We start from the raw sequence: 27876 nt of genomic DNA, 5'->3' as shown, positions 1-27876 counted from the left end.
TTTTTTTTTTTTTTATAGAAGCAGTAAAGAGTCTCGCGTTAATGATGCGCCTCTCGTACGTGACTATTATGACAAGTCTCGACACATGACAAAGCGGGCTGGTTCATTCAAATCAATAGAGTTTCCTCCTCCAGTTGTCTCCCCTTCGCTCCTGCAAGGAAAGTAGACACTGGCCCAGAGAACACTCCTCCCCTCCTCCTTCCTCCACAGAGCCGGAGCTTTCTCCCTCTTTAAACCATGATCGGGCTCACAGTCCTCCTCGGTGCATGTTTGCCTTCGTGAGGGGAGATTTCTCAGCGTATTCATGTCATGACACAGTGCAGTGCAGGAGCCAAGTGGTCGCCTCTACCGCCACTGGAACCCGGATGCCCAGGACTCTTTAGCAGTGGTTTGAGTTTGGTTACATGAAATATGCGATGTTCGCAGGAGTGCCCGGTTCTTTTTCTGCTACACTTTGTTTTCATTTTGGCAGCCAGCCACAAAGAGCTCTCCGAATCTGGCAGACTCTTCTCCCTCTTTGCAGAACAAGGTCAGTGTGGTGCAGCTTTAGCAGAAGCTGCATTTCTGTGCACGTGTGAGCTAAATGCATGACAGTTTATATGATTAAGTGCATGTTATTGTCAGCATGCACCAAAAGTAAAAAGCTGTACAGTCAGTGCATCGCAACTGTGATGTTTATATGTTGTGTTTAACTTTGCAGGTCAGTTGTCCCGGGATGATGTGTCCACTGTCCACCCAGTGAAAACCACAGCTGATGGAGAGTTCATCTCCCACTCTCTGGCTCACCACTTCAGCAGTGGGAGAGTCAGGCGTGACCTGCGACCCCTTGCTTTGGAGGAACAGGTTTACTACAAGGTCAACTACAAGGGTCACATGTTAATGTTCAATCTGACTGCAAACAATCACCTGGTCTCAAGTGACTACATCCTGGAGAGGAGGAACGGCAGCGCCAACAGGACTGAGCAGCATCGCTCTGAGGGGAACTCCTGCCACCTGCTCGGCACTGTGGAAGCCTCAGACGTGCGAGGAACTGCTGCCATCAGCACCTGTAAAGGACTGGTAAGGATCACACACAACAGGGCAAAAAGGTCAAATTAAACCTTTGTGTGATTCTTCAAGTTGAATCCTCCAATCCAGTGGTTCCCAACTGGTACAGTCATGGGGTCCAGATTTTGTCCATTAGTTCAAGGTCCACACATAAGATAAATGACCACATATTCAATTTTATTTCACAATATGTAAACAACACGTGGGCTTAGAACACGATGAAAAACAACATATTGCAAACATACAGGAGAATTACTTATAACTTAGTAAATAAATAGCACTGCAACCAAAAAAGTGGAAAGTATTGCTTGAAATTCAAAATAAAGTTTGTGTTTTACAAATTTGACATGTTCCGGAGTCACCTCAGAAAGGAGCCGCATCCCACTTTTGGACTGCGACCCACCAGTTGGGAACCACTGCTCTAATCTACATGAAGCTTTTTTGCACTGTCGAACTCCCTAAATCTGCACTGAAGGTCATATCTCTTTGAAAATCTGGTTGCTTTTTGGCAGTCAGGGTTTTTTTTAAGGGGGGCATCACTCTTGGGAAGCTGGTATGTGGTTCAGGCAGTCATACGCTGTTGAGTAAACCCTTCCATCTGACAGTGCCCTGTGTGTTAGTTTGCCCTTCAAAGACTTCCTGACACTATTTGCAGAGCGACTGTGCTGCAGACCCGCTGACGGCTGCTGCTTCTCAGCCAACCATGAGACCCTTTTTCTGCCTTTTTGTCTTTCAGAAGTTTGCCTCTGTACTTTCACCCTCACTCACTCATTCATTCATTGACATTACTGTCTGCAAAAAATCTCAATGACCCCCTCCCCTACCCTTGGAGGCGCACTTTGTTCTACAATGAGATAGAGCTCCAGTAATAGATTTTGGCACAGTTTTTATAGCTTGGAACAATAAGGTTTGACAGATGGAGAGACAGGAAATAGGGCCATACGTTTCGTTCAGAGAATTTGAACTTCTTTTTTTTTTCAACTTGGGCCAAAATGTTTCTAATCAAATAAACAGCTAAACTACAAAGGATAGAAGGCAGCTGGACACCATAAATAAAAGGCAGCAACATATAAAGAATTTTAATTATGAAAAGTGACATGCACCATATGATGATTTCTGGAGAAATGTATGGTGGGCAAGTGGTGTATGAATTTGATTTTTAGGAGGTTTCTTTTGTGGAAAAAGGAGGAACTCCCCGACTCTGAAATGATGGGATGTGTCAGTTGTAGTCAAGAAGAATGTTTCGGTGTTCGTGTATGATTGTGTCACAGCAGGAATGCCTCTCCTGCAGGGTCTTGCCTCCTGCTCCGCTGTTATGTTTGTATGGGTTGCACTGCCTCTTCCTGCCAAATCTTGTAAATGCAGCTCATTTACAAAGTGTGCAATGTCACTCTAAATTCCAATTATCTACAACCTAACCTACCGTACTTAGACGATTTTTTTCCCCCCTCTGCAACCCAGAATGCTCCAGTGTGTCCCTTCTCTCCAACCTACTAGAGAAACCACCATGATCTATTACACTGATTTTCTGTTCTGTGGAAGACGCTTTATAGCAGCTTAAACCACAGAGAGACCACTAAACAGCAAGACGCAGCCAGACAGATGTGGGGTGGGGGGCTGCCAGCTGCTGTGGAGGTCATTCACCCTCGGGAGACAGACAGAAACTGACTCAAAATATAAATTCATGATAATCTTTTGTTTATGTAGCATGGGACTGGAATTACTTAAGGCTAAAGACAAACAGGAAACACAAGGAGGACAACAGACAAAACACAACATGACAAAGAAACACAAAGCTTTGACCACTGGTTTACAAAGGTTTGGAGGGAAGTTTTTCAAATGTGATCACTGATTACTGATTATCTGATGTAAAATGTAGTCGGTAATGTGGCATAATCCACCAGAGCACTCAAACAAATGATTTTATTGATCATCAATATAGCCTCCACCAAGGAGATTGTATATTCAATGCTGTTTGTGTTTCTGTTTGTTTGTCAGCAGGATTGCAGAAAAACTACTGGACTGATTTTTTAGGAAACTTATTGGAAGGGTGTAGCATGGGCCAAGGAAGAGCCCATTAAATTTGGGAGTGGATCTGAATCATGGGGTAGATTCAAAAATTCTATTTCACTTTCGTTAAATTTGCACATGGCTCTTACCAAACATAGAGGTGGCTGAGCCAAAACGGCGAAGGCTAGAGGTGCAGTGCTAACAACGACTGTCCCGTGGCCTCCGCCATGTGGATTAGACAAGTGTTCTCAGTGGTCATCGTTGACTGAGCACCGTGCCCAGCAGACACTTCAGATGACTTTGACAAGGATTTAAACCTTTGAACCCTGAGCAAATTGGTGTGATTTCTTTCAAAAACATGAGGAAAAAGGCAATGAACTGGGAAAATATCTGGAAGAAAAAAAAGAACAAAGCTAGGGAAAACTGCATGTATAATTATCATAATTATATATTTAAAACTATTTTGCAGAAGTATTTAATTATTTAAAGCGATTTTTGCCAAGTCTTTTGTGCCTTTAAAAAAAAAAAAAAAAAAATATATATATTTATATATATATATATAAATAGAGATAGATAGATAGATTCTAGTTTTCAAAAAATTTGAAAACAACATTTATGCTTTTATGTTTTAGGTCTTTTTAGCTTTATTACCCTGTTTAAAACATTTGTTAGACAAATAATAAAAAATACTCAAATGTTACATTACTTTAAAGTAATTAAAATAGTTACAAAACGTATTAAATTTTTAACAGGGTAAATAATAATCCGTGTTACATTTCAAAAGACCTAGTGAACACAGTAAAGGAAAATGTGGTTAAAGGACACATATGTTTAGAAATTAAAAGTGCATCAGAAGCCAGAGAAGGAAACACGTCACCCAGTGCCTGCTTCATTATTTCTCTGTCCTTCAAAGGACGACATTATAACATGCCTCCAGGCCTCACAGGACCTTTACACTAATAACTGCAATAGTGCTGACAGAGCTAACGGTGGTAACCTGTGGGGGAACCAGAGGGTGGGCACGATCCAGTCGCTGTTATTGGTAACTGCTGTAGTATCACATTGCAAAGTGGTGGCGTCGATTAGCTAGCCGGGGAGACACAGACACAGGGACTCATGCACTGACCCGGATGCGTTGCCAGACCGTCTACCACAACAATAAACAGAGAAGCTCAGATTACAACACACACAGATGGAGTGTGACTTCGTTCTCTACTCAGGGCACCATAACCCCACTTTATCTTTACATAGCAAATAATTATTTGCTGCTATACTGATGTTTTGAAATGTCATTATAGAAACGTTTAAATTGATTGAGTGATAATCACGGTAATCAAAATGATACAAGTGCCAGCAGTCTTACAGTTAAATTGCTCTTGCCTTTGTTGGTGAAACAAATCACTTTGTGCCGTGTTTGCACAACAGATTGTGCTCGGAAATAGCTGCATACCTGCCTTGAACTCTAGCTGTGGTTGCATTGTCCACAACCTGATTTGTCATTTGGCTGTTTTAGGCCCAAAATAAAGAAAGCAAGGCACAGAACAGGCGACAGAGCAGAATCCTGACTTTTAAATGCAATAAAAGCCACAATATGGTTACCACCACTTCGTTATCAGAATTTAAACGCCTGCTTCTGGTTGAGGAAATTAGGTCATACATGGATGTGCTCAAACAAATTGTGCTGTGCTGCAGTGAGCCATATTTACTTTACAGGTGATTATGTCTTTACAAAGTTGATCTTACCCTTCACCTTTACTATTTACTGCACACGTGAAACCATGAGGCCCAGAGTAATTGGATGGAGGTTGCTGTCAGTGTCCTTTTTTCTTTCCCTGGGAAAATTCAAGCAAAGCTTTGTGTCTTTGGTAATCCTCGGGGCACAACACAAAGATCATGCAAGTTCAGACTCATTATAGTGGTATTTTCCTCACTTTTCTTCGCACTATGCAGATGAAAAATGATAATGTGTTTGACCTCTGAGGAAGAAATTAGCTTACAGGCAGAATTAACTTGTGAAGTTAAAAAAACAGCTAAAGGCAAGTGAGTGAAGTGAAACCCGTAATTATGAAGAAACAGTTGTGTAAGGATAAATGCAAGTTCGTTTTCAGCTGAATGTAGTTGTGATTAATCATATTGCCGTAATGAGCACCATCCGCCCCCACCTCTCCTTGTGTCCCACTAATCACTGCTGAGGCCACAGGCTGTGTAACAGCAGAGACTTTATTCCAGACCCAGTTGGCCAGCACTACAAAAACCCACAGAAGCAGGAAACAGAAGTAAAGCAGTTCCACATGGCCGGTGTATTTAGGACACAGACCTGTGTTATGGTAACCTCCCCTGGCTCTGGCACCTCACACCCAAACACGCTTCCTCTAGGTCAAAGGAGGGGGATTAATGGCAAGGAGGAGGAGAAGGGCAAGAGTTGGCAGAGGGAGAAAAGGTGGCGAAAGTGCATTTCAGTCTAAGGCCGTTTGAGCTGGCAGAGCAGTCAGAGCAAAAACTGTTGCAAAATAATTATAATTTTGCTCAAAGTCCTAGTTGGCATACTTTCAAGTTGTCTTTGTCTGTTGAGCACAGACATCACACAGTATCTGTACGTGGTAATTTAAGCATTGCAAGTAACACCATAACCACACTGTGCAAGCAAAGCCTTGTAGGCTGCGTTGCACCGTAGGACAGCATTTGGTATGCAGATCATACAGATCATGCAGAGCAATGGTCTGAATGTTTGGATGGGCCTCTCTGTAGCATTCCTTCCTGGTTGATCTGAACTCCACCACCTGCTTTTCACTGCTGGGACTCACTCGGAAGTTTAACGCTCAGTAAAACATATAGCAGACTGCAGGGAGGCGTTTTAACAGAGAACACCAAAGAATCCCCCTTAAATATAACTTTTTGTATGTATCCTGTTTTGCAGTCAGGGTTCCTGCAGATCCTCAAAAGGTCTTATAGGCATTCAATTCACTAATCTATAAATTAGGCCTTAATTTGTGTTATAATGTCTTGAATCCATTTTTCAAAATTCTTAAACTGCTAAGACAGTGGAAGTTGGATATTAAGAATCACTTTTTTTTTCTGAGGTTGCAATGTAAAATCTCAATAATTGGTATTATCAATCAATCAGTTATTGGTATTATGTTTTTTTGTTTTTAAAAAAAAAAAATATTGAATTTGATGTAACGTCGATCTGATTAGAGGAGCCAAAAACAAATTATATAAAACAAAACTATTTAAATGAAAATGAACACCTTTTTTTTTCAAGGACTGGATACATAATTGATAACATATGTCCATTGTTTTCCATGTGTTCTGCTCAAAAAAGTTTTAAAAAATCTCAGCATTTGATGTAGATCATCTAACTTTTTAACTTGACCCAAAAAGTCATGTTTTATGCTGAAGTGAACATTTTGGTAAATTTGTCCCTAACCAATGTAACTGATGTCAGTTTAGGTTTTATTTTTAATTGTTTTGTATTGTAAAAGTCTTAAATCTAACGTTCCCTAAACTGTAGGAACCCTGTTTGCTGTGAGTTGATGTGAATGTTAAAACAAAGCTTAATCTGGGAAAATGTTAATCCTGGCAAACCGAGTGTGTGAATGAGATACAGGGTGAGTGTTTTGTGCACAGAGCCGCTGGGAAACATCCCCAGCTGACTGTAGACATATCAGCCTGCATGCTTTGTGGATGAGTCCACCACAACTCAGAGACCCCTGGCTGAGGGCCACCCCCTGAGTCAGTGGAAAACCCTTTTCAGTACTTAATTTAAAGGTCCAGTGTGTAGGACTTTGGGGAGAAATATTGTCAGAAATGGAAAATGATAAGTATGTTTTCTTCAGCGTATAATCACCTGAAAATAAGAACAGTACATCTTCTCTACCGTAGAAGAAGCTGTTTATATGCCCTCAAGGACGGGTCCTCGTCCACCGTCATGCTACACCCCCATGTTTCTACAGTAGCCCAGAATGGACACACAGTACACTAGCTCCATATAGGGCCATTTGTGTTTCACATTTTCGCGTTTTCCACGGTAGCTGGCAGCCCCTCTTCAAGGGGAGTGTCAGAAAAGCACAGATTTTTAAAATGTGAAACTGCTTTATTTGGTGTTTTTATGGGTTTAAATCACATGGACTGTTTGTTTTGAAGAAGAAGAGACCTTTTTGGATAATTCGGCACCTGGTAAAAAGCTCCTGAATATCTGGAAGTTATAAAAGATTAGCAGGTGCTTGGCTAGCAGCCCGTCTCCGACACGCTGGACAGCGTAGAAGAAAAACTGATTTGTAACTTGAACGTGCTTCATTCAGTGTTTTTACAGGTTTTAATCAACTGCTCTGTTTGTTTGGGAGATGAGGAGATCTCTGTGGATAATTTGGCTCCCGCTAACAACCTCCTGAATGTCTGGATCATAAATTACCAGAGAAAAAAAAACCTGAGCACACATTAGCAGGTGCTAAGCTAGCGGCCCATCTGCTATGTGCCAAACAATGTAGGAGCAACACCAATTTATAATGTGAGACTTGCTTTACGTAGTGTTTTACAGGTTTTAATCACTTGGTCCTCTGTGAATAATTCAAGTTCCAGTGAAAACCTCCCAAACAATAAACGCTGAAGGAATTCTAACTGGAAGAAGTATGAGCTGGGTTCAATGTGCATCCTCACCACTAGAAGCCACTAAATCCCCTGAAATCTCACACACTGTTCCTTTAATTTGAGTTTTGAAAAAAACCCAAAACTCAGACATATACGGAGGAATTTTTTTATCGTTTGCTATGTGGTTATTGTTCCTCTGGTGGTTTAATGTAAGAAAAGAACAAGCCTGAACTGTTGGTTGTATCTTAAAAAAATTCTGTTCCGGTTTATTGACTCTTTCTTATTTTACAATGGTCAGTGTAACAGGTGGAGTAATACAGTCGTCCCATTGGGAGTGCTCCTGTAGATTTGTACCTTCTGACCTCCCTGAATGGAGAAACATGATAACTCTGCAGACTGCTGGATGAATGTAGTTGAAAAACGTGTCCCAAGAAACACATAGAAAACTTGTCAGGTTGACCCAGAAAGCTGAGCAGTGAGTAACTGCAGTAAACAGCAGGGTAGACCCCTGGGACCACCTCTGGCCAAACTGTAAGCACTGGATGATCTCATTTTCCACATCTGTCTTTGGCTACTCAAACACTGACAAGACATCCAAGAATCTCATGCAACAATCATATAATAAGAATTCTTTGTGTTGGTCTTGTTTGACTCAATACATGTGCAAGTTAAGCGATTTTTACAGATACTGGATACATTTAGTCAAGCGCATGAACATTTTAGCATGCAACATTCTTACCCAAGATAAATAATTTAATGTATTATGCTCAGTAGTGCTTATTCCAACTGTTTGGCTCTTGAAAGAATTATGTATCCCTTTCCAATTCTGTCTTTTTTCAAAGTTGGTTTAGGGAGAGAGGGAGGGGTTCATCCGGGAACAGTTTGGGCTTGTTTTAGCACCCACACACACACACACACACACACACACACACACACACACACACACACACACACACACACACACAATCACCTTAATGAAGTGAACAGACAAACAGTGAGCTGCAGGTGAAACATTCATAATGTGTGTGTTTGCAAGGTCAGACAATCTCTTTTGTGTGTTTGCATGCATGTACAATCAGTAAGTTTTCATGTAAGTGTATTTTTGTGTGGGGGCGTGTAACTATGTACTCGTCTATGTGTGCGTTCACCAGCAGACCTCACCGATCAGCAAATGAATAGTCTTCTGCACCAGTAAGAACATGCACAGCATACTTAGGAAAAAGTCTTTGTATTGCCTCTGCTGCTGCAGCAGACAGAGAATGTGCCTGAGGGAAGGAGAAAGGTTCATATTGAGATCTGTTGACTAATGATGGATTCCACCCAGATGGAGATTACTGAGGAATGGTCTTTCCAGCAGACTTTACAAGAGAAAGTCCAACCTCTCACCTTTTAATTGTGGGAAATTTTGAAACACTACAATTTTTGCTGAATCGTTGTTGCACTTGTAAATGTTTTAACAAAAAAAGCATGATTAAAGACTAACTTTTCTGTTTCTGTTAAGTCACAGTCTGAGAATGCATTACATTACAAGAGACTTTAAGCTGCATTAGCTAGATTTGGGGATCACATGAATGATCTTTTTAATCGTAATTACAATTTGGAGCTGTGACTGAGCAGAACAGAATGATTGTGACAATGTAGATCTGACCTTTATTTTAGGTTTTCGGGTGTTTTGGGGTTTCTGTGACTTTCCAGTGCACAGGAAGTTTTATCAAAACCTAAACTAATTTTTACCCAATGCATCTTCATATCTGTCATTTCTGTTTTCCTCAGAGAGGCTTCTTCTCCTTGCCAGAGGGACACTTCTTTATCGAACCCATCCAGAAATCTCCTGATGATCCCACAGGAACCCCAGAGCCCCATATCATCTATCCAAGAGTTACAACAGAAAGTCAGAGAAAAAAACGCAGCCTTGAGTCCAAAGAGACACCCAGCCCCTGCGGAGTTCAAGGTGTGTTTCTGGATGTGTGAATAGAACTGCAGATGTTTGTGTAATTGTACACAAGTGAGCATTTTTCTCTGTCTGCCTTGGCGTCACATAAGGATAAACCACAAGTGTGCTGCAACTGATGTCTTCTGTTATCCACGCTTCAGATGCTCCAAGTGACTCTGTCCAGGTGGAGAGGGAGAGGGAGGAATGGGAGAGGGAGCAGCAGAGGGGGGAGAATCAGGCTCAGTCCCGCTCGCGGCGCTCCTTCAGCAGAGAACGCTGGGTGGAGACCATGGTGGTGGCTGACGCCAAACTCATAGAATACCACGGCAGTGATAATGTGGAGTCGTACATATTCACCATCATGAACATGGTGAGGAGTTAAGTTTAACTCATTACATCTGCTCTCACCTATTCCACACAGTTAAGTTTTAAATTCGATCAGTGGTGAATTATTTCTGTGTTGGCAGGTGGCTGGGATCTTTCATGATGCCAGTATTGGAAATGCCATCCATGTCATCTTGGTTCGTCTCATTCTACTCCAAGGAGAAGAGGTAACGCTTTCCCCAAACAAGTTATCTCAAGAAACTTGAATGTGATTTTTTTTCTTTGGCATATATTAAAGTTTGAACAAGAAAAATGCATGCACATCTATGGAGCATTCCTAAGTGGGGTTAAGAGGTGAAGTAAATGACGAGACTCCTTCATTTGGCTGTGGTTCAAGCTCCAGCTGAAGATTCAAGCCGCTTTGAACATTATGTACTTACCTTGATTTGCATCAGACTTCCACATAAGGCAGCAAGTGTGACAGACTGGAAAATGTATTCAAAGAAACCTTGACCGACCACAAAAACAAAAATCCTGTTTGTCCCAATAAAACGTCTAATCACACAGTAAAGAAGCTCTATACTACCTTCAGAATATTAATTAATATAGCAGCAAACAACTGTTTGACATGCATAGATATAGGAGAGTAATGACATCCTGATCAGCACTGTCTGCCCTGTTAGCCAGTCCCTCCAGGTTTTTTTTTGATATTGCAATCTCTGTTAATTTTGCGCAACCTTGCAATTTTGTCCATCACGGCAACTTTACTGCAAATTTTACTATTTAAAATGGACGAAATCTCATTTCATTGTAGAGCTGCATGCAGGTATTAATTCTCTGAGCCCATCTCTCTCTTTCTCTCTCTCTGTTTATCAGGGAGCTCTGTGCCTGGGACAGGGTCTCTCTCACACACACAAAGACACAAACACACAAACTCTGACAGGGCTAACTGTTAGCATCACAGGGCCAAAGCTACTCGTGGAAATAGTCGTTCGTTGGTGATCGTCGGTGTTCAGCTTATGGATATTAAAAAAATCGAAACAATGCCAAAGATGTGCAGAATGTTATTTCTAATCCTGCTTTGTGTTGCAGAAAGGGCTGAAGATCGTTCATCATGCGGACACCACTTTGGCCAGTTTCTGCGCTTGGCAGAAAAACCTCAATCCTCAGAGTGACACACACCCAGCTCATCACGACGTGGCTGTGTTGGTCACTAGGCAAGTGGCACACACATATGCATTTGTAGGTCAGCTTTATCAATAGATAACTGGATATGCTCTAATGTTAGACTTTCCTTCTTGTGGGAATATGTACATAATGCGCTTGTTTTTTTTCCTGCAGGAAAGACATCTGTGCTGGGATGAACCAGCCCTGTGAGACCCTGGGACTGTCTCATCTGTCCGGGATGTGTCAACCACACCGCAGCTGCAACATCAACGAGGATTCAGGACTACCTGTCGCCTTTACTGTCGCTCATGAAATGGGCCACAGGTCTGTGTGTGTGTGTGTGTGTGTGTGTGTGTGTGTATTTGTAATTGTTGTGAATAATAGAATACCACAACAATGGGCCATGAATCTCATTCCCATGATCGGGTACTATAGAGAAATATACAGTTGCGACATTAAATCCTCCAAACATTAGCGCATCAGCCTGTTAGTGAATGGGTTGATGAAAATAATAGTTTGTATCTGGTTACTGGACATAAAAACAGATTGATACCTGAGCTTGAGGTGGTGTGGTTGGAAGTCATATTTAGTAACAGAGGGAGTGTCTGGAAAGAAAAGTTTGGTTTGTTTTTACTGTAACACAGGAAACCATATTTTCTTTAATCCGATTGTCAAATTTAGAGCCTTGTTGAGTAGTAGCTTCAGTGTCAGTTTAATCAAAAGACACAGATTGCAAATGCAAAGTCTTGCAGATAAGATGAGAGTTGACTCTGTTTTTACAATTGATTATGGGAACTGTATGACTTCATTGGATGTAGGGAAAAGCAGCCCTTGGAATTTGGAATAATTTTTATTAGTCTAAATCACTTGTCTGTTTTAGACAGCATTCCTGTTGATCCTTAAAAAGTCTTAAAAGTCATTAAATTAATTAATCTAAAAATAAGGCCTTACTTGGTGTTAAAATGACTTAAATCAATCTTTCAGAAGTCTTAAAAATGACCAGACATGGGAAATAGGATTTTATGATTTTTTTGCATTGTAAAATCTCAAAATAATTGAAAGCATCTATTTAATATATAATATTTAATAATATATATTTATTGCATTCCATGTGTCCTGTTTTAAAAGGGGTGTTTAATTTGTTCAACATTTGACGTAGATAATTGTCAAAAATAAGTCATATTTCTGCTTCTGCTGATAATTTGGCTCCCAGTAAAAACCTCCTGAACAATAAACACTGAAGGAATTCTAACTTGGAGAAGTTTCTGTTGGTTGCAATATGCAATCCTCACTGCTAGATGCCACTGAATCCTACATATTGCTCTTTTTGGAGTGTTTTTTGCATTTCCCTATGTGCTCAAAAGTCCATCCTGGCCGCATCGATCTCAAATCACAAATATTTAACATGTTCTATATATTATGATTTGATCCTACAGTTATGTGGGGGGAACCCTGCAAGTTACAGGGGGTGCTGAAGGTCTCACAGCGTTTTAATGCATCATCAATTTGGATTCAACTTGGCACCATCTCCATGACTCTCCCTTATTTGTGTATATTTTCTATGTGAATTTTATTTAAAAAAGTAGTGCAAAACAGCTAGTTGCTCTCCAGATTAAAAAATCTTTTAGCATGCGCGTTAAGATATGTACTTTACTGCTTTTTACTAACAGGAAATAATGATGCACAATCAGGTTTTTGCAGATCCAAGAGCTGAAGGCCATCCAGTCTTGTAAAACTTTTTTTTTTGTAATGATAATATCATAATTGGTTGTGTTGTGTTTGAACACAGCTTTGGAATCCATCATGACGGTCAGGGGAATGACTGCGAGCTGGAAGGGAGGCACCCGTTCATCATGTCCAGACAGCTGATGTACGACAGCTCGCCTCTCACTTGGTCCTCCTGCTCCAAAGAATACATCACACGCTTCCTTGAGTAAGGCTGAATTCATTATTTAGTCTGAGGGCATTTATCATAAAATTATAAAATGATTCACCCAAATTTAATACTGTTTTCTTTGCGGGGGAAAAACACAAGTGGGCTGCAAACTGTGTGAACTGGCGGGGTTGTGAAATCATTGTGGAAATGGGAGTATCTCCAAACAAGCAGTGACTCCTCTTGGATGCTGATAAAATAAATATGCCGGTGCAGATTTGTATGGAGGCGGTGAAAATTATCCAAAAAAGACGCAATGGGTGTGGCGTGTGCTGCAACAAAACTACATTGTAAAGACATTCATGTGTAGCAAACCCTGACAGACCAAGTTTTGTGCAAATATACTGAATAAACACAGCTCATTTGAAACCAAAATTTGGCAATGGAACAAGAGGATTTTAAAGGACCATGAGAGGGCGGTCACAGTTGTACAAATATGTGCAAGTTCTTGCTTTGACTCATTATTTTCCATTGAAAACCTCGTCAGTTGTTAATTTAAAAAATTCCTTTCTGACCACAATTTCACCTCAAGCTGTGAGTCTCAAGTCTTTGCACTCAAGTCCCAAGTCAAGATAGACAAGTTCCAAGTCAAGTCCCAAGTCCTGAACTTTGGGTTTCAGGTCCTTAACAAGTCATAATGGGCCCTTCACCAAATTTAACACAATTTTAACAACAAGGTATTAAGAAATACTGTTTGCAAAAATACTGAATGCTTTTAAATTCATATTAAATTTCATATTATCATTTTGTATGTTTCTGTTCTGCTTCTGTATCAAAACCATCTCAAATAAAAAAAAAAAACTTAACTCCTTCTTCCAAATTTTTAAGATATTTGTAAGACTTTTCTTCTTTTAAAGTGATTTGAATGTTGTTGCAGAAAATGAGGGGAAATTAGCTAATTGGTTGCATTCTTTTTTAAATAACATACTGTTTTAATCTTTGGGTTTACGGGAAGGTATTAAGTATTTTCAAATTAAAAGGCTCAAGGTCCCATTGAGATTAATAATCTCTTTTCCAAGGTGAGAGAGACACAAAGGGAGACAAAATTCAATTCACAAGCACTAAAATGTACATTAAGAGAACTTTCTATGAGTCAAAAGAGAACTTTCTGGGAGCCACTTGTACAACCAGACGGGCTAAAAACAAGCATGCTGACATTGCGCAAGTTCTATAAATGTGAAATCTGAAGTCTTATTCTCTGACCTTTCCAGTGTTCTCTGTCAGGTATCTCTCCCGGCCAAGACACCTGGTGCCCCTTTCTCTTTTTCATCTCCTTTAAAATGTCATACATTCAATATCACATCTTTGTGTGTCTGCCTCAGTCGTGGCTGGGGTTTCTGTCTGGATGACCGCCCTTCCAAAAGGGACCTCAACACCCCGCTGGCTCGCCTTGGTGTCCGCTACACCACACATCACCAGTGCCAGCTCCAGTACGGCCAAAATGCTACCTTCTGCCATGAGGTTGATGTGAGTATTGTGCACCTGAGGACCAACTGTAAGTGTCAGAAAATAGTCCCTTTGTAATGTTTTCAGGATTATGTTTTTCTTTCAGAACGTCTGCCAGATTCTGTGGTGTTCAGTGAACGGCTCGTGTCGCTCCAAACTGGACTCGCCTATAGATGGCACTCGCTGTGGACCGGAGAAGGTGTGTGGTGCCAGTTGCTTTGTCTTGCTAGGGTGTGGATTTCATTAGCCTGGGGATGGGGATGGCTAGCATCACAGATACGAGAGTGTTACTGACGCAGAGCCTCAAATATTAAACGTGTCATATTACAAGTGTCATTTGTGTTGTTTTCTTCTACAGTGGTGTATCTCAGGAGAGTGTGTGATTGTGGGTAAACTCCCAGAGACGGTGAATGGAGGCTGGGGACAGTGGAGTACCTGGTCTCACTGCTCCAGAACCTGTGGAACTGGAGTTCAGTCAGCAGACAGGGAATGTAACAGCCCTAAGTAAGAGCTGACCCCAGATCTGCCACTGAACACTCTTTTTGTCACTAATCCTGTCTTGCTTCGCTTTCACGACAGCTGACATCCTGAAACTGACAGTATGTTTAATCCAAAGTGTACTGGTGTTTTTTCCACAGGCCAGAGTTTGGTGGAAAGTACTGCACTGGGGAAAGAAAGCGTTATCGGACCTGTAACACAAAACCCTGTCAGAATAATACACCAACCTTTCGAGAGATGCTGTGCAGCGAGTTCGACACGGTGCCGTACCACAACGAGCTCTACCAGTGGATTCCTGTGGCTAACCCATGTAAGTGATGAAAGCCTCAAATATACAACTACATACTCCAGACATATACTGTATGTTCCAGTAGCCCTGTAGCAGTAATTGCATTTATAACCCACTGGGGGGCAGCATTGACACTAGAAAGCCCTCAGTGATGCCCCATCTACTGCACCGTGGCAGGGCAATACAGCGGGCCTTATGGCCCTTATGCAGCAACATCCTCATGAATTTTTTTAAATATATTTTCTGAATTTTCTGTTCAGAAAAGACATAAAAGGTTCTGCTCTTACCCAGGTGTGCTGAATGATGAACCCACCTTGATTATTAAGTAACCTAGTAGCATAGGTAACGTCCCTAAACACTGTATGAGGGCAGGTGTTGTCCCGTGTGCAAAAACTCACATGCCCAGGAATTGAAGACATGCCACTAAAGAAAGGCTGCAGGAAGAAGAGTAACTTCAGCAATTACCATACTGTTAAATAAACTTAAAATAAATATGATGAGTGTCAGTACTGACGTTACAGGAAAATCAAAAAGCTATTCCAGCTTTTTTGTGTTGCAAAGTACAAATACCTCATACCTGTACTTAAGTGCAGTACTTTGGTAAATGCACTTAGTTAAAATCGATTACTGGTCAGCAGAATGATGCACAGTAACTGAAAATCAAAGAAAATGATTTGCAATCTGAAACTTAGCAGCCATTAATTTGTGTCAAATATATCTGATCTCCAAAAACGCATCCACTGCACAGGATGGCCAAATCATCAAAGATCAGTATGTAAGCCTTTCAGAGGCTAAATGCATGCACTATCATCCAAGGCTGTTCATAGCTGGGATCAGTGGACCAATAGTGTTTCTTTGGCCACAATTTTAAAGATTCCAGTCATTTTAATTACTCTAAAACATTTAATAATCCTGAATTTGATTATATGCATGCATTCATTTCTGCACTTTAAATTTAAAACTTGTGTACTTGCATTGTGCAACAATTTGCGGACTATGAAAACAAGACTTTTTTCCCTTATCTTGGTAAGAGTGTGCTCAACCACTCGTAAAATGTTCTTTTACCAAAGAACAGAGCAAAAAGAAAAAATAAATGTGAATCTGGCAGATCGGTGGGTACTAACTAAATAAGAACAAATGTGAACTAAAATAAGAGAAAGTTTGTTTGTATATTGTTTCCTGCATGATGCCCAATGTTTTGGTAGTTTGGGGCAGTTAATGTCCTTGCTGAAATCTGCACGCATTCTTTTGTGCTTTGTGTCATTTCCAAAATTCTAATTACGTTTTTTTTACACAATAAATATTTGTTAGTTAGAAAAGATCAAAAAATGTCTTCTCATCTATGAAAAGTTTGCTTCATCATCCATGCCTAATGGTTAGACTAGACATTAGTCAACTGGACTCACAGTGTGTATTTCATTGGAATCAAACTAAATTAAACCCCTCTTTTCTCCAACCCTCAACCGTCTTAAGTAAACCCCTGTGAGCTGCACTGTCGACCAATCGTTGAATATTTTTCGGAGAAGATGCTGGACGCTGTGACAGACGGGACGCCATGCTTCATGAACAACAAGTCCAGAAACATCTGCGTCAATGGAGTGTGCAAGGTAGTGTGGCTGGGTAAGAGACTAAAAGAGACGGGGGGTGTTAGTGGAGCAGGATATGAGATAAGCTAGTATAATGGAGGGAGGACGTTTTTTCTGTGCAAACTTCCATCTTATGTGAGTCTGTAATGCGTCCGACATTTTGTATTTATATGTTTGTGCGTGTGTTGTGTCTGTAGGCGGTAGGCTGTGACTATGGCATTGACTCAAACGCTGTGGAGGATCGTTGCGGAGTGTGTTTGGGCGATGGCAAAAGCTGCGAGACGGTCTACCAGACGTTTGATGAAGAAGAAGGCTTTGGTGAGTGTAACAAAAAGGATATTCGAGCAGCTGGAAACAAATTGAATTATCTCAATATGAGAACTGAACCAATTATAAAATTGTAGTAACACAAAACAGACAAGCTATTAATGAGGAGACGCTTTGATGTACGCACCAGAAGAGTGTGAAAAAGCAGAGAATTCAAATTTATGTCTACAGGCGCAAAGTCATTTCAGGACAGTTCGTTAGCATTACGCCATTTGTGTTGTTCCTTTGTTGTCATGGCAGCCATCTTGTCCACACTTTGCAGCTGTTTGTCCTGCTGTACTTGGCTGAAGTGATGTGTGCATGTGTGTGCGCGCCTGCAGGCCCATGTTTGTCTAAAGACTGACATGTCTTTGGCTGATTTTACTGTGCTTGGAAAAGTATAACTCACATGCAGAATCAACACGCCGAGAAGACTTTTTAATAGAGAAAGAGGCTCTAAAACAATAAACATCCCTCCTTTTCTCTCTCCCCCTCTCTCTCTCTCTGTCTGTGTGTTTGCCCTGCATCCTTTTCAGATAACCAGCCCAGATGTGTAAGACTTCAAAAGGTTTAGACCAAGGGCAAACCTCCCCCTCCGTTGCACAAACACAGAAACACACACACACCTTCCCACAAACATCATTAAACTCCAGAGACCCACTCATAGCTGCTTTCGTCCTCCCCCATCCAGCCCCCCCATCCACACACAATAAAAAACAGAGACAGGGCAGTGCCCCCCACGCCGAATACACACACGTACACACACATGCCAACCGCCCCCACAGACTGAGCCCACCCTCTATTAAAGATCAGAGAGAAACTGTCTGGTTGTCTGGATGTGAGTGTGGCAGCAGCCATGGTGGGCCATCCATTACCTTGCTGTGACTCTGACTCCCCTCTCGACTCTCCCAGGGTACGTGGACGTGGGTGTGATACCTGCGGGGGCGCGGGACATCCTGGTAAAGGAAGTGGAGGAGGCAGGTAACTTCCTGGCTCTGAGGAGTGAGGCGTCAGAGGAGGAGTACTTTCTCAATGGCAACTTCATCATCCAGTGGAATGGGGAGTACGAGGCCGGCGGGACGACGTTCTATTACGAACGCAGCGGGAACTTGGAGAACCTCACTGCTCCTGGACCAACCAAAGAGCCCATTGTGCTGCAGGTAGGCCATCATAATGCACATGTTTCATGTACATTTTTACAAATGTTTCAGTATTATGAAGTAATGAGAAAATTCAAACGAAAGGCTACAACTCAAGTATCTATCTATAGCTATATCTATAGCTATCCTTTCAATAAAGACATCCAATCAGAGGTTACAAACTTGGCATGTTTTCCAAATCAGACTTCTTGGTGGATAATAAGATATGAATCAAATCTTTCAAAGACACCATATGCTGCCATCAAATTGATGAAAACATAAAAAATGCTTTTTACATATTTCAATTATTTATTGTTGAGACTCCAGATAGTCTTAAAATTATTCTTTGCATAATATTCCGTGTGCTTGTCCAGTTGCTGTTTCAGGAGAAGAACCCAGGTTTAAAGTACGAGTACATCATCAGGAAGACCAAAGAGACCGGAAATGAGATCATCGAACCCATTTACAGGTGGAGACACGGAGCGTGGACAGACTGCAGCACCACCTGTGGCGTCGGTTGGTGTTGTATTTTCTAATATATTTTTGTGGATTTGATATTTTTGTGGATATTTAGTGACGTTTTAAATACGACCTGCTTGACCATGCACTTTGTGTGTGTCTGTTTCAGGTGAGCAGCACCAGCCTGTGCGGTGCTTTGAGATGGACGTGGGTGTCGTGGATGAGTCGCTGTGTGACTCAGCCAGCCGTCCAGAGGACAAACACAGAAAATGCAAGAATATGGATTGTCCTGCAAGGTCTTTAAAATACTCCTCAACTGTTTTCTGTCACTGATAGTACAATTGACCTCAAAACATAATACATTGTGGTTTTAGTTGAATAATTATTTATTGATGATTGCAGTCCTTATATTGAAGATTCATCTGGCTACCTAACTGGCTCCTGTAGATACCCATATAATATTATGCCTTGTTTGAAAGTAAAAGGAAGTAATTTTACAGTCTAATCTTGATTGTTCAGTAAGTCGAACGATAAACAGCGAAAATTTGACCACTAAAACTAATTATTTAGTCTCTGATATTTTCATCTTTTTGGCTCAGTATGAAACCTCAATACCTTGTTTTTTTGGAATAACTAGAAAGTGTTGGCATTGATGGCCTGGTTGGATTGTAATAGTGTTGTTTACTTATTCTTTGATGGCATAGTACCTGATTTAATAGATTAAATATAGATTATGGTTTTGCATGGTTAAAATCTTGTGTTTTAAGAGCATATAACATTTTAGAAGTATGGCTTATTCTAGTAAAAAAAAAGGTTTCAGTAGAAAAACATGTTTTCCTCAAAGCAAGATATTCAAAAATGTATTATTTTGATTTCAGTACTAAACTCCATTAATCTATTGACAATAGGTATTTTTTTGATATGATACCCAGACCTCTTGATTCTTAGAAGATAAAATTGTCTGCTTGCCATGTGCTCCATTTCTGTAAGCTGTTTCTTCACCCTGTTTACCTGTCCTTCCTCAGGTGGTGGGTGGGAGGCTGGCAGCAGTGTACGGCCACCTGCGGATCAGACGGGGTAAAGAAGCGAACCGTGCTCTGTGTTCGTACAGTGTCGGGGGAGGAAAGGGTGCTTCACCCTGTAGAGTGTAAGCATCTCCTTAAACCAAAACCTTTGGTGCCGTGCAACAGAGATGTACCCTGTGGACAGGACTGGACTGTCAGCAACTGGGAAGAGGTGAGTTTTTTTTCTGTTTTGCTCTTTTGTTATTTTATTTATAGCTTCTATCTCTACAGATCACGGGGCCTTTTTGAGTTAATGAATGACTTCTGCCCTTCCCCTGCAGTGCCCAGTCACATGTGGAGGAGGCGTTCGCTCCCGTACAGTCACATGTGCACTAACACCCAAAAAGAGCTGCGACCTCTCAACCAAACCTCGGTCCAGATCACTGTGTGCCCTACAGAGTTGCCCTAGCCTCCCAAGTCTTCGTCGACGACCAGGACCTCCTCCTAAATACCGCCGCATCATCCCACCCAAAAGCCGACCCACCAAGCGTCCTACATCTACCTGGGCTCCTTCGAGCACCACAGCCACAGCTGCACCCACAGCTTCTATCACTGTGAGGAGGAAAACAACCACCAAGGAAACTACAACTGCTTTCATCCCTACCACCACATCTCTTTCAATCCCAAAAACCACGATCTCTGAAATCATTGACACAGATGATTATAAGTTTGATGGTAAAGTGAGGAAAAATGAGGATAAGAAAGTTACACCATCTAAAGCCGATTCTGCTGAAAAGGACAGAAAAGCAGCTGGTGTGGAGAAGGAAGAGGTAGAGGAGGGGGAGGAGGGGAGTACACCGAATGTGGTGATGTACCCTCCAGGGTATGATTATGTTGTTGAGGACAGGGAAACAGAAGAGGAAAGGATTATTGACCTGGATGTTACACCTTCTACATCACACAAAAATCCTCTTAAATCAACCATGCCGACACCACTCGTCACACCCACTTTACAAACAAGTCCACCTACCATGCACACAACAGAAGCACCCACCTACTCCACCCCACATGCCAGTACCAAAACATGGGCAAAGACCACTTATCACTATCCCCACACCACCCCGCGGATCAATCTATACAGCCGCCGGACACACAGAGTTCCCCTCACCACTCCCAGGTTCCACTCAGTGCCATCGAAAGCTGGTTTTACTACAACACCAGCTCCTTCCACAACTGCAAGAAAACCATTCACCACTGCAGCGTCACCTCAGCCCACAGTGAAGATCATGAAACTAAAGAAGCCTGCAGTGACACCCAAGAAAAACAGCTCAGTCTCTCGTGCTAAAAAGCCCTCCTCCTTGGCCAAAGGCGGTCGCTCCAAGAGCAAAAACCAGCGACCGCAAAGTCCCGTGAGCAGCTCTGTCAGTGACCAAAGCAACCTGATGGCCAGAGAGCCGGTCAGCATGGATTTATTCTGGGTTGTAGGAAACTGGAGTGAGGTGGGTATAGCTCATATAAATAGAATGAGAGTTGAATGGACATTGACCTTTTTGATGTTTTCATTTGACTCATTCAAAAGAAAATGGCAGTTGTTGTTAGTTGTTAGGGTGACAACATGTCAGTGGGGCCAAAAGTGTGTTACTACCTTGAGACCTCTGTTTAGGCCTACATACACGCTAAAGGTCATGACACACCAAACTGACATCAAAGAACTAGTGCCAATGAAGGTCAACTGTTGAATTGCCTCGTGTACTATGTATCTCATCCAAAAAGTTACAATTATCACATGACTGCAGCACACGGCCAGCATTCTGCATTCGTCATTCAAAAAGCAAAACCCTGAGACCAACAGGACAGATTTGAGACAGTTAGCACATTAATACACAACCTGAATTTAAAAAGAACAAATGATACTTTCTGTGCACCAGTGATTAATGATACAATTAAGCACTGAAGCAGTTTTACTAAAGAACTCCACGGCTAAAAAAATCCTTTACCTAATACAACACTTTTCTTTTCTCAGGTACTCTTGACTTTAGTTGTTTGTTTGCCTTTTCCACTTTGGTTTCTCTCATGCACGATGCTGAACTGCCAATCAGAGTGATTTCACTCACTAATGCGGGACACACCCCAAAATTGACCAACAGCCTCAGCTTGTAGTGTCAAGGGCCTTAGATGGCATTTTCTTTTTGTCCTTCTGTTGTTGATGCTCAACATACTGCCGGATCTCACAGTCACTGAAATCTCAAGACCATCTCAAATTAGAGACATGGACATGAATGAAGCCAACATGACAAGATTGTGATTGCAAACTAAAAAAATCACCTGGTAATTATTATCAAACATATTTTTTAGTTAATGTAACTCTTTAAATGTTACATTTTTTTAAAAATTTAATTAACTTTAAAGTTTGTGGAGAAGAAAGGGCTCATTAAGTGTCCAACAGACACAGGTTGGTACTGAGATGAACAACTATAGCCTATAGTTATAATTTAATGAGTCACCATTAATAACATGGTATTATGAAGCAGTTAAATCTAGCAATGTTCAATTCCTGTGCACAAAAGATGCTTTTCCATGTATTACTCCACTGCTTGTTTGGTTGTTCACCTCAGTGTGTTCGTAACGTGCTGAAAGTAGGTTTTTACAGCAGTTTGCGCGCTACAGCAGTCACAGTACTTTACCTTGGCAATGGTACACATAAAAATCCTGTTATACTTATTTGAATGCCTGCTCTATTCTCAATATTTCTTTGGTACAGACATTTTATGACATTATTATCCTACTCTATAAAGAACTATACCAGTAAATTTGCACGTTTTAGCCCACTAACTTGACATTTATGCTGGCCATTTTCTAAGGCATTCCATAACTTTTAAAGATCCTCCTTCCAGACAACCTATGACTGATGTGATATTGTACACTTTTGACCTGCAGAGACTTAAAATTTATAGGATCTGTCACAATGATCAATTTATTGCCTTTTTTTTTTTCTTTTATTAAGTTCTAAGTAATTTTTTCTTTCATGGAAAAAAGCGGCTTGAAAAATCTTCACGATTCAATGAAACTTTTTTTTTTTAAATATATATATTTTTGGCATTTTGCCTTCATTGGACATTTGAAGATGTCAAAAAGCATTATGTTATAACCAACAGACAAACATTATGCAAACATAGATGTTGGGAAAAGTATGTGTTAACTGGACCCTTTCTTCATCAGAGTCAGTTGTTTGGCAGCAAAAAGGGATAGCTTTGAAAAATGTTTCTACTTGCTTCTACAAAATGATTGAAGGCAATAAATTGTCTGATGTTGGATTAGCTAGCTGAACGTTGGTGTCCATGGTCTAATGAGAAGTTTCCGATGGCTTCTTGATAGAAGAAAATCAGAAAGGTATGATTTAGAAAATAGTTACAGGATTTCCTTTTATCAGGCTAAAACATGTAAAAAGCACAGGTGCATTCCTTTAAGAATTTCTGGTTGATGTTTTTGAGATTCCTAAAATAGCTACTGCACAATGTCAGTGCCTCACGTCTGTTTAGTCAGTCTGCAAGTACACATATTAATCAGAAAACACCCCTTCCTCCCCAGTGTTCAACAACATGCGGCATTGGAGCAATATGGAGGACAGTCGTGTGCAGTTCCCAGAATGATGAGGACTGTGCCAACGTGAAGAGACCTGAGCCTGCGCGCACATGTCACCTGCAGCCCTGTGCCACCTGGCAAAGTGGCAGCTGGAGCAAGGTGAGTAATGTTAGATTTCCTCCAGTCACTGAATCCGATAATTAGACTTAATACTTAATTATAATTCCACTTATTCTGTTACTTTTCCATGTGAGGAAATTAGTTTGTTCTGTCATAGTTCTCACTTTTCATGAGCCAATAATTGCATTGTGATGTTCTCTACAGTGTCCAGATAACTGCGCAGTGGTGGGAAGAAGGTATCGGGACGTCCAGTGTGTCGATTCTCAGAGTAAACGTCCCCTCAGACCTTTCCACTGTCAAGCTGTGTCCAGCCGACCCCTCAGGACTTTGTCATGCCCCCACAAGCCCTGTATGAGCTGGAGTGCATCACCCTGGGGACCGGTAGGAGCATTATACTCTCAAAATCTCTATATTTTACTGTTGGCATTTTTAGAGCTTTCAGGAGTTAAACATTATTTTCTGTCTTATATCAAGTGGTATTTAGCCATGCAGATAGTTTTATTTTTCTATATTTTGAGATATCTGCAACCAATTTATTTTATTTGTAATTATTTGACTGTTTTTGAACAGAACAAAACATTTCTAGCCTTCAGTAAACATGGCTGATGTAATAGGGCCCCTTGATTATAACATTAAGCTAACAATAGCAAAAATATATCAGCAGCACTAAATGAAAAAAATTTTTTTTCCATCTCTATTATCCATTTTATATTGCTGGGAAAACAAATTTCTCGGTTTCAAAAATCACTATTATTTGAGTTTCTCGAACAAAAACTAAATTCAGTTTTTGTTGATGTTACATTTGAACATCATGAAGACGTTTTATTTACCTTTGCTTAATAGTCATTTCAACTGAGCTCACCTTGAACTCATCACAATGAAACCTTATGCAACGCAGTTAATGAAGCTAACTAGCTCTTATCCTGCCGATTTCAACTGGAATTTCAACACTGGATTGCTATCTTTAACTGACGGGACTTGCTACAAAGTTTGTGTATGCTTAGATTTATATGACGTGATACAACTCGAAATGTAAAGTTATATACAGGACCCAAGGGACTCGACACCAGTATCGATGAACTCAAACCTTATTGATTTTCAGGTTTTGAAAAAAGCTGAATAGAACCGGGTTTCCATCCCTAGTCACACTCAACTTCACAAATTTATGACCATTAATATCCCATATTGTCTCAGAAAAAACACTCATTCATTAAATTGTTGTGTTTTATTCAGTGCTCTGGCAGCTGTGGCGAAGGCGTCAGGGAGCGGCTGGTGTACTGCCCCGAGCCTCATCGCTGTAGCACCACAATGAGGCCAAACAGCACAGACACTTGCAGTCTAAAGCCCTGCACTCACTGGAAGGCTGAGGACTGGGACGAGGTCAGTCACACATGACTGAGATTTCTTTGAGGCACTCTAGGGCATTTATAAAATGTTGATTGTAATGAAAAAAAAACCAAAAATAGTCTGTTAGTTGTAATAGTCTTTGAAGTGGACTAAGTTAGCACTCTGTGACTTTGCAGTGCTCTGTGAGTTGTGGTGGGGGTCAGCAGCAGCGCGAAGTCAACTGTGTGACTGAGCAGGATTTGGCTGTAATGCCAAACAGCCTCTGTGAGAAGATTTCCAAACCAGAAACACTCAGGAAGTGCAATATGCAGGAATGCAAGACCAACACAGGTTTGTACCAACTGCTCAATCTGTCTGTTTGCCTGTTTGTCTGTCTTAGTGGTGTGGTTTGTGATAAAAATATTTATATATATATATATTTAAAAACACTCTGAATGAAGTTGACTATACATATTAATATGCTACATTGTTATTATTACTCCTTATTGCAATGTTTCATGGCATTTGAGCTCGGTGTCATGTGCCTTCCTCGGCAGGTCCATTTTGCAGGAAGAACACCATGTCCTCTCGCTTCTGTGACAAGCTGAAGCTGTTGGGTCGCTGCTCTCTCAGATCGGTCCAAAGACAGTGTTGTGTCACCTGTGGGTCATAGCCAGGGATACACACCCACATATACTGTGTTACAACGGACACAACTACAGTAATACTTACTGTATCCTCATGCAATACTAATGTAAAGCCATCCACAGACTGACACGTCCAAACCAAAGTGCTCATGACCACAAAAGCACATCTTTATCAGAACAAACCTGGGTCGACTAAAAATTATATATAGAGTATATATATTTTTAACCTTTTGAAAACAAGGCCAAAACACTAATAATGAATACACGTGCATGCTGTTCTACATGTTAGAGCTTGAAGGAACACTCAACCTCCCAAATGTATATTTATAAGTGGAACTGAATTTTCTCACATGCCTCCACTGTGCATGAGGCATCCAAAAACAGAAAAAAATCTTGATGAATCTTTTTACAAAATCTAAAGCAGTAAATTCCAAGCCTAATTAATCCAGTCGTATGCTCAGTACTTTCCAAACAAAGGCAGGATATGTTAATATTAAAAAGATTTCTGCATAAATAGCATGGGAGTGCAATTCGTTCATGCACAAGTGTTTTAAATAGTAAAATTGAATCAAAAATGCATATTTTTGGAAAGCACTGATTAAACAGCTGGATAAATAAGACTTGTATCACAGCTATTTTAAGTATTATTATTACTATTACTATATCATGTTGCTGTTTTTAAACCCGGTCTCCAGTCACTTCAATTCTTCAAGAGTTTTTTCAGCTTTTGGATTCACCGTTCAGGTGGAGGCATGAAAAAAACAGTTTTCTTTACAAATTCAACATAATACTTGGTGTGTGACTGATATACAAACTATTCCTTTAAAGTTCGCTGGGTCTCGTGGAAGTGTGCAGAAATGTTCATCAGAATTAAAATATTTCTTTGAAGTATTTTAAGAATTTATTAACCGGCAAGTGAAATGATGTGTAAGGACAGTGTAAATGATGTGCCAAAAAATGAATGTGATGTAACAGGTGCAAAATACAGTAATTCAGTTGTAACATACTGAACAAAAAATCTAATTACTCAATAAATTTTAAAAAATCAAGACAATTCAAAAGTTACAAAAGCTTGCCAGGGCAAGAAGCACTCCTACACAGTTGTGATGAATTAATAACACAAGTTACAGTATTCACCAACTTTATACAGTAAAAAAGTTTAGTTTTGACCTATGGTTCATATCTTTTTGGTGCTTTTATAGCCATGGTGCTAATGATTCACCGATCCACAGTCAAGTTACCAGTTATATTTTTATTTCAAAGAGAACTGGTAAAAACAGAATGTAAATACAGATTGTTTTGTTACCTCCATGAAATTGTTAATAGTTATTATAATCTTTGTTTTTTATTCATATATTTAGCTTTTTTTCTGAGTGAATTGTGGTTTTCTTCTCAGAGCTGGCACTGTGTGTTTACATTTTCCTGGGTACAAGTTCCTGCTTTAGTCTTTTTTACTACAATTGTCAGTAATAATTAAATTGGTTGCAGAAACCTTCACGGTTCTGCGAACCTGTGGTGCTCCTCCTCTGGTGTGAGATTGACCAACGCAAAAGAGGTGTTGCAGGTCATCCCTCTCAGGTCCCTCTAAAGATGGCTGCTGTGTTTGTATGATGTTGTACAGGCATTGTCCATGCTCATGGCATCATCATCTCGACTGATTTGTACTTCACGTGTCTCCATCAAGAAATGTGACAATAAAAGATGTTTGCGACAAAACTGCTTTGTAACTGAGACATGAAATAAAATGTTCTGTGTCATTAATGTGTTAGTATGATGCACGTGAGCTAGTCTGAGTGTTTTCCTTACAATATCTTGATGCTTTGTCTCCACTAAGCCTCCAGGAACAGCGTTGTGCTTTGAAGCTAATTGCACATAGTGGCCAAAAGTGGAATTACACCGTCTGGGTTTGTCACTTGATGCCATGGGGCCCAAAAATTTGAGCATCACACCCTCCCACGAAGTGACTTGTTTCACAATTGGGATTTAGTCTACTCAGTCTGATAACATTTTTAAAGTCTAGAAAAGATGCATGATTAAATCACTTTGTCCGCATCCAAGTTAGCAGAGTGTTAAACTGGAAGTTAGTCTCCAGAGTGCCTGCTCTATGTGTCCTGCAAGTTAATTTGGGTGATTTAACATTGTGAAAATGGGGCTTTTTTTGCTTCATGCACCACTGAGCAACTTGGGAGGTCTCCCTCCAATGCTGTATCCAGGTCTCTGTATACATTCATGGTTCCCACATAGTTTTTTTTGTGTGTGTGTCTTTTTCTTTTTAGTATATGAGGTATGCCTCTAGTGTTCAGTGCAAAGAAATGTATTCTTTACGTATAGACAGAGATGCCCCTGTAAAAATGGCAGAAAAGTTCATATTTAGTGTTTTGTTGAATATGGGCATGGCGTTAAACAGAGACTAGAACAGGACCAATAATGCATGGCTACAAATATGTGAGGACGTTGGCCTGTCAGGTGTGCA

At 40.6% G+C, this 27876-nt stretch overlaps 1 protein-coding gene across 1 annotated transcript; it reads left to right on the top strand.

Moving 5' to 3' along the window:
• Positions 1 to 120: 120 nt before the first annotated feature.
• Positions 121 to 27181, top strand: adamts12 (ADAM metallopeptidase with thrombospondin type 1 motif, 12). Its single transcript, XM_042488987.2, has 24 exons — positions 121 to 529; positions 701 to 1059; positions 9418 to 9595; positions 9739 to 9947; positions 10045 to 10128; positions 10994 to 11118; positions 11243 to 11392; positions 12858 to 13001; positions 14324 to 14468; positions 14554 to 14646; positions 14806 to 14951; positions 15086 to 15255; positions 16708 to 16841; positions 17018 to 17138; positions 18039 to 18286; positions 18640 to 18781; positions 18894 to 19020; positions 19750 to 19960; positions 20070 to 21227; positions 23317 to 23469; positions 23635 to 23811; positions 24664 to 24810; positions 24954 to 25107; positions 25314 to 27181. The coding sequence occupies exons 1-24, from the start codon at positions 412 to 414 to the stop codon at positions 25427 to 25429; spliced, it is 4809 nt and encodes a 1602-aa protein (XP_042344921.2). The 5' UTR covers positions 121 to 411; the 3' UTR covers positions 25430 to 27181.
• Positions 27182 to 27876: the final 695 nt, after the last annotated feature.

This window comes from Plectropomus leopardus, chromosome 4 (genome assembly GCF_026936395.1).
Source record: "Plectropomus leopardus strain MGB_pleo_1.0 chromosome 4, ASM2693639v1, whole genome shotgun sequence".
NCBI lineage: Eukaryota > Metazoa > Chordata > Actinopteri > Perciformes > Serranidae > Plectropomus > Plectropomus leopardus.
This window is presented reverse-complemented; position numbering and strand designations above follow the sequence as displayed.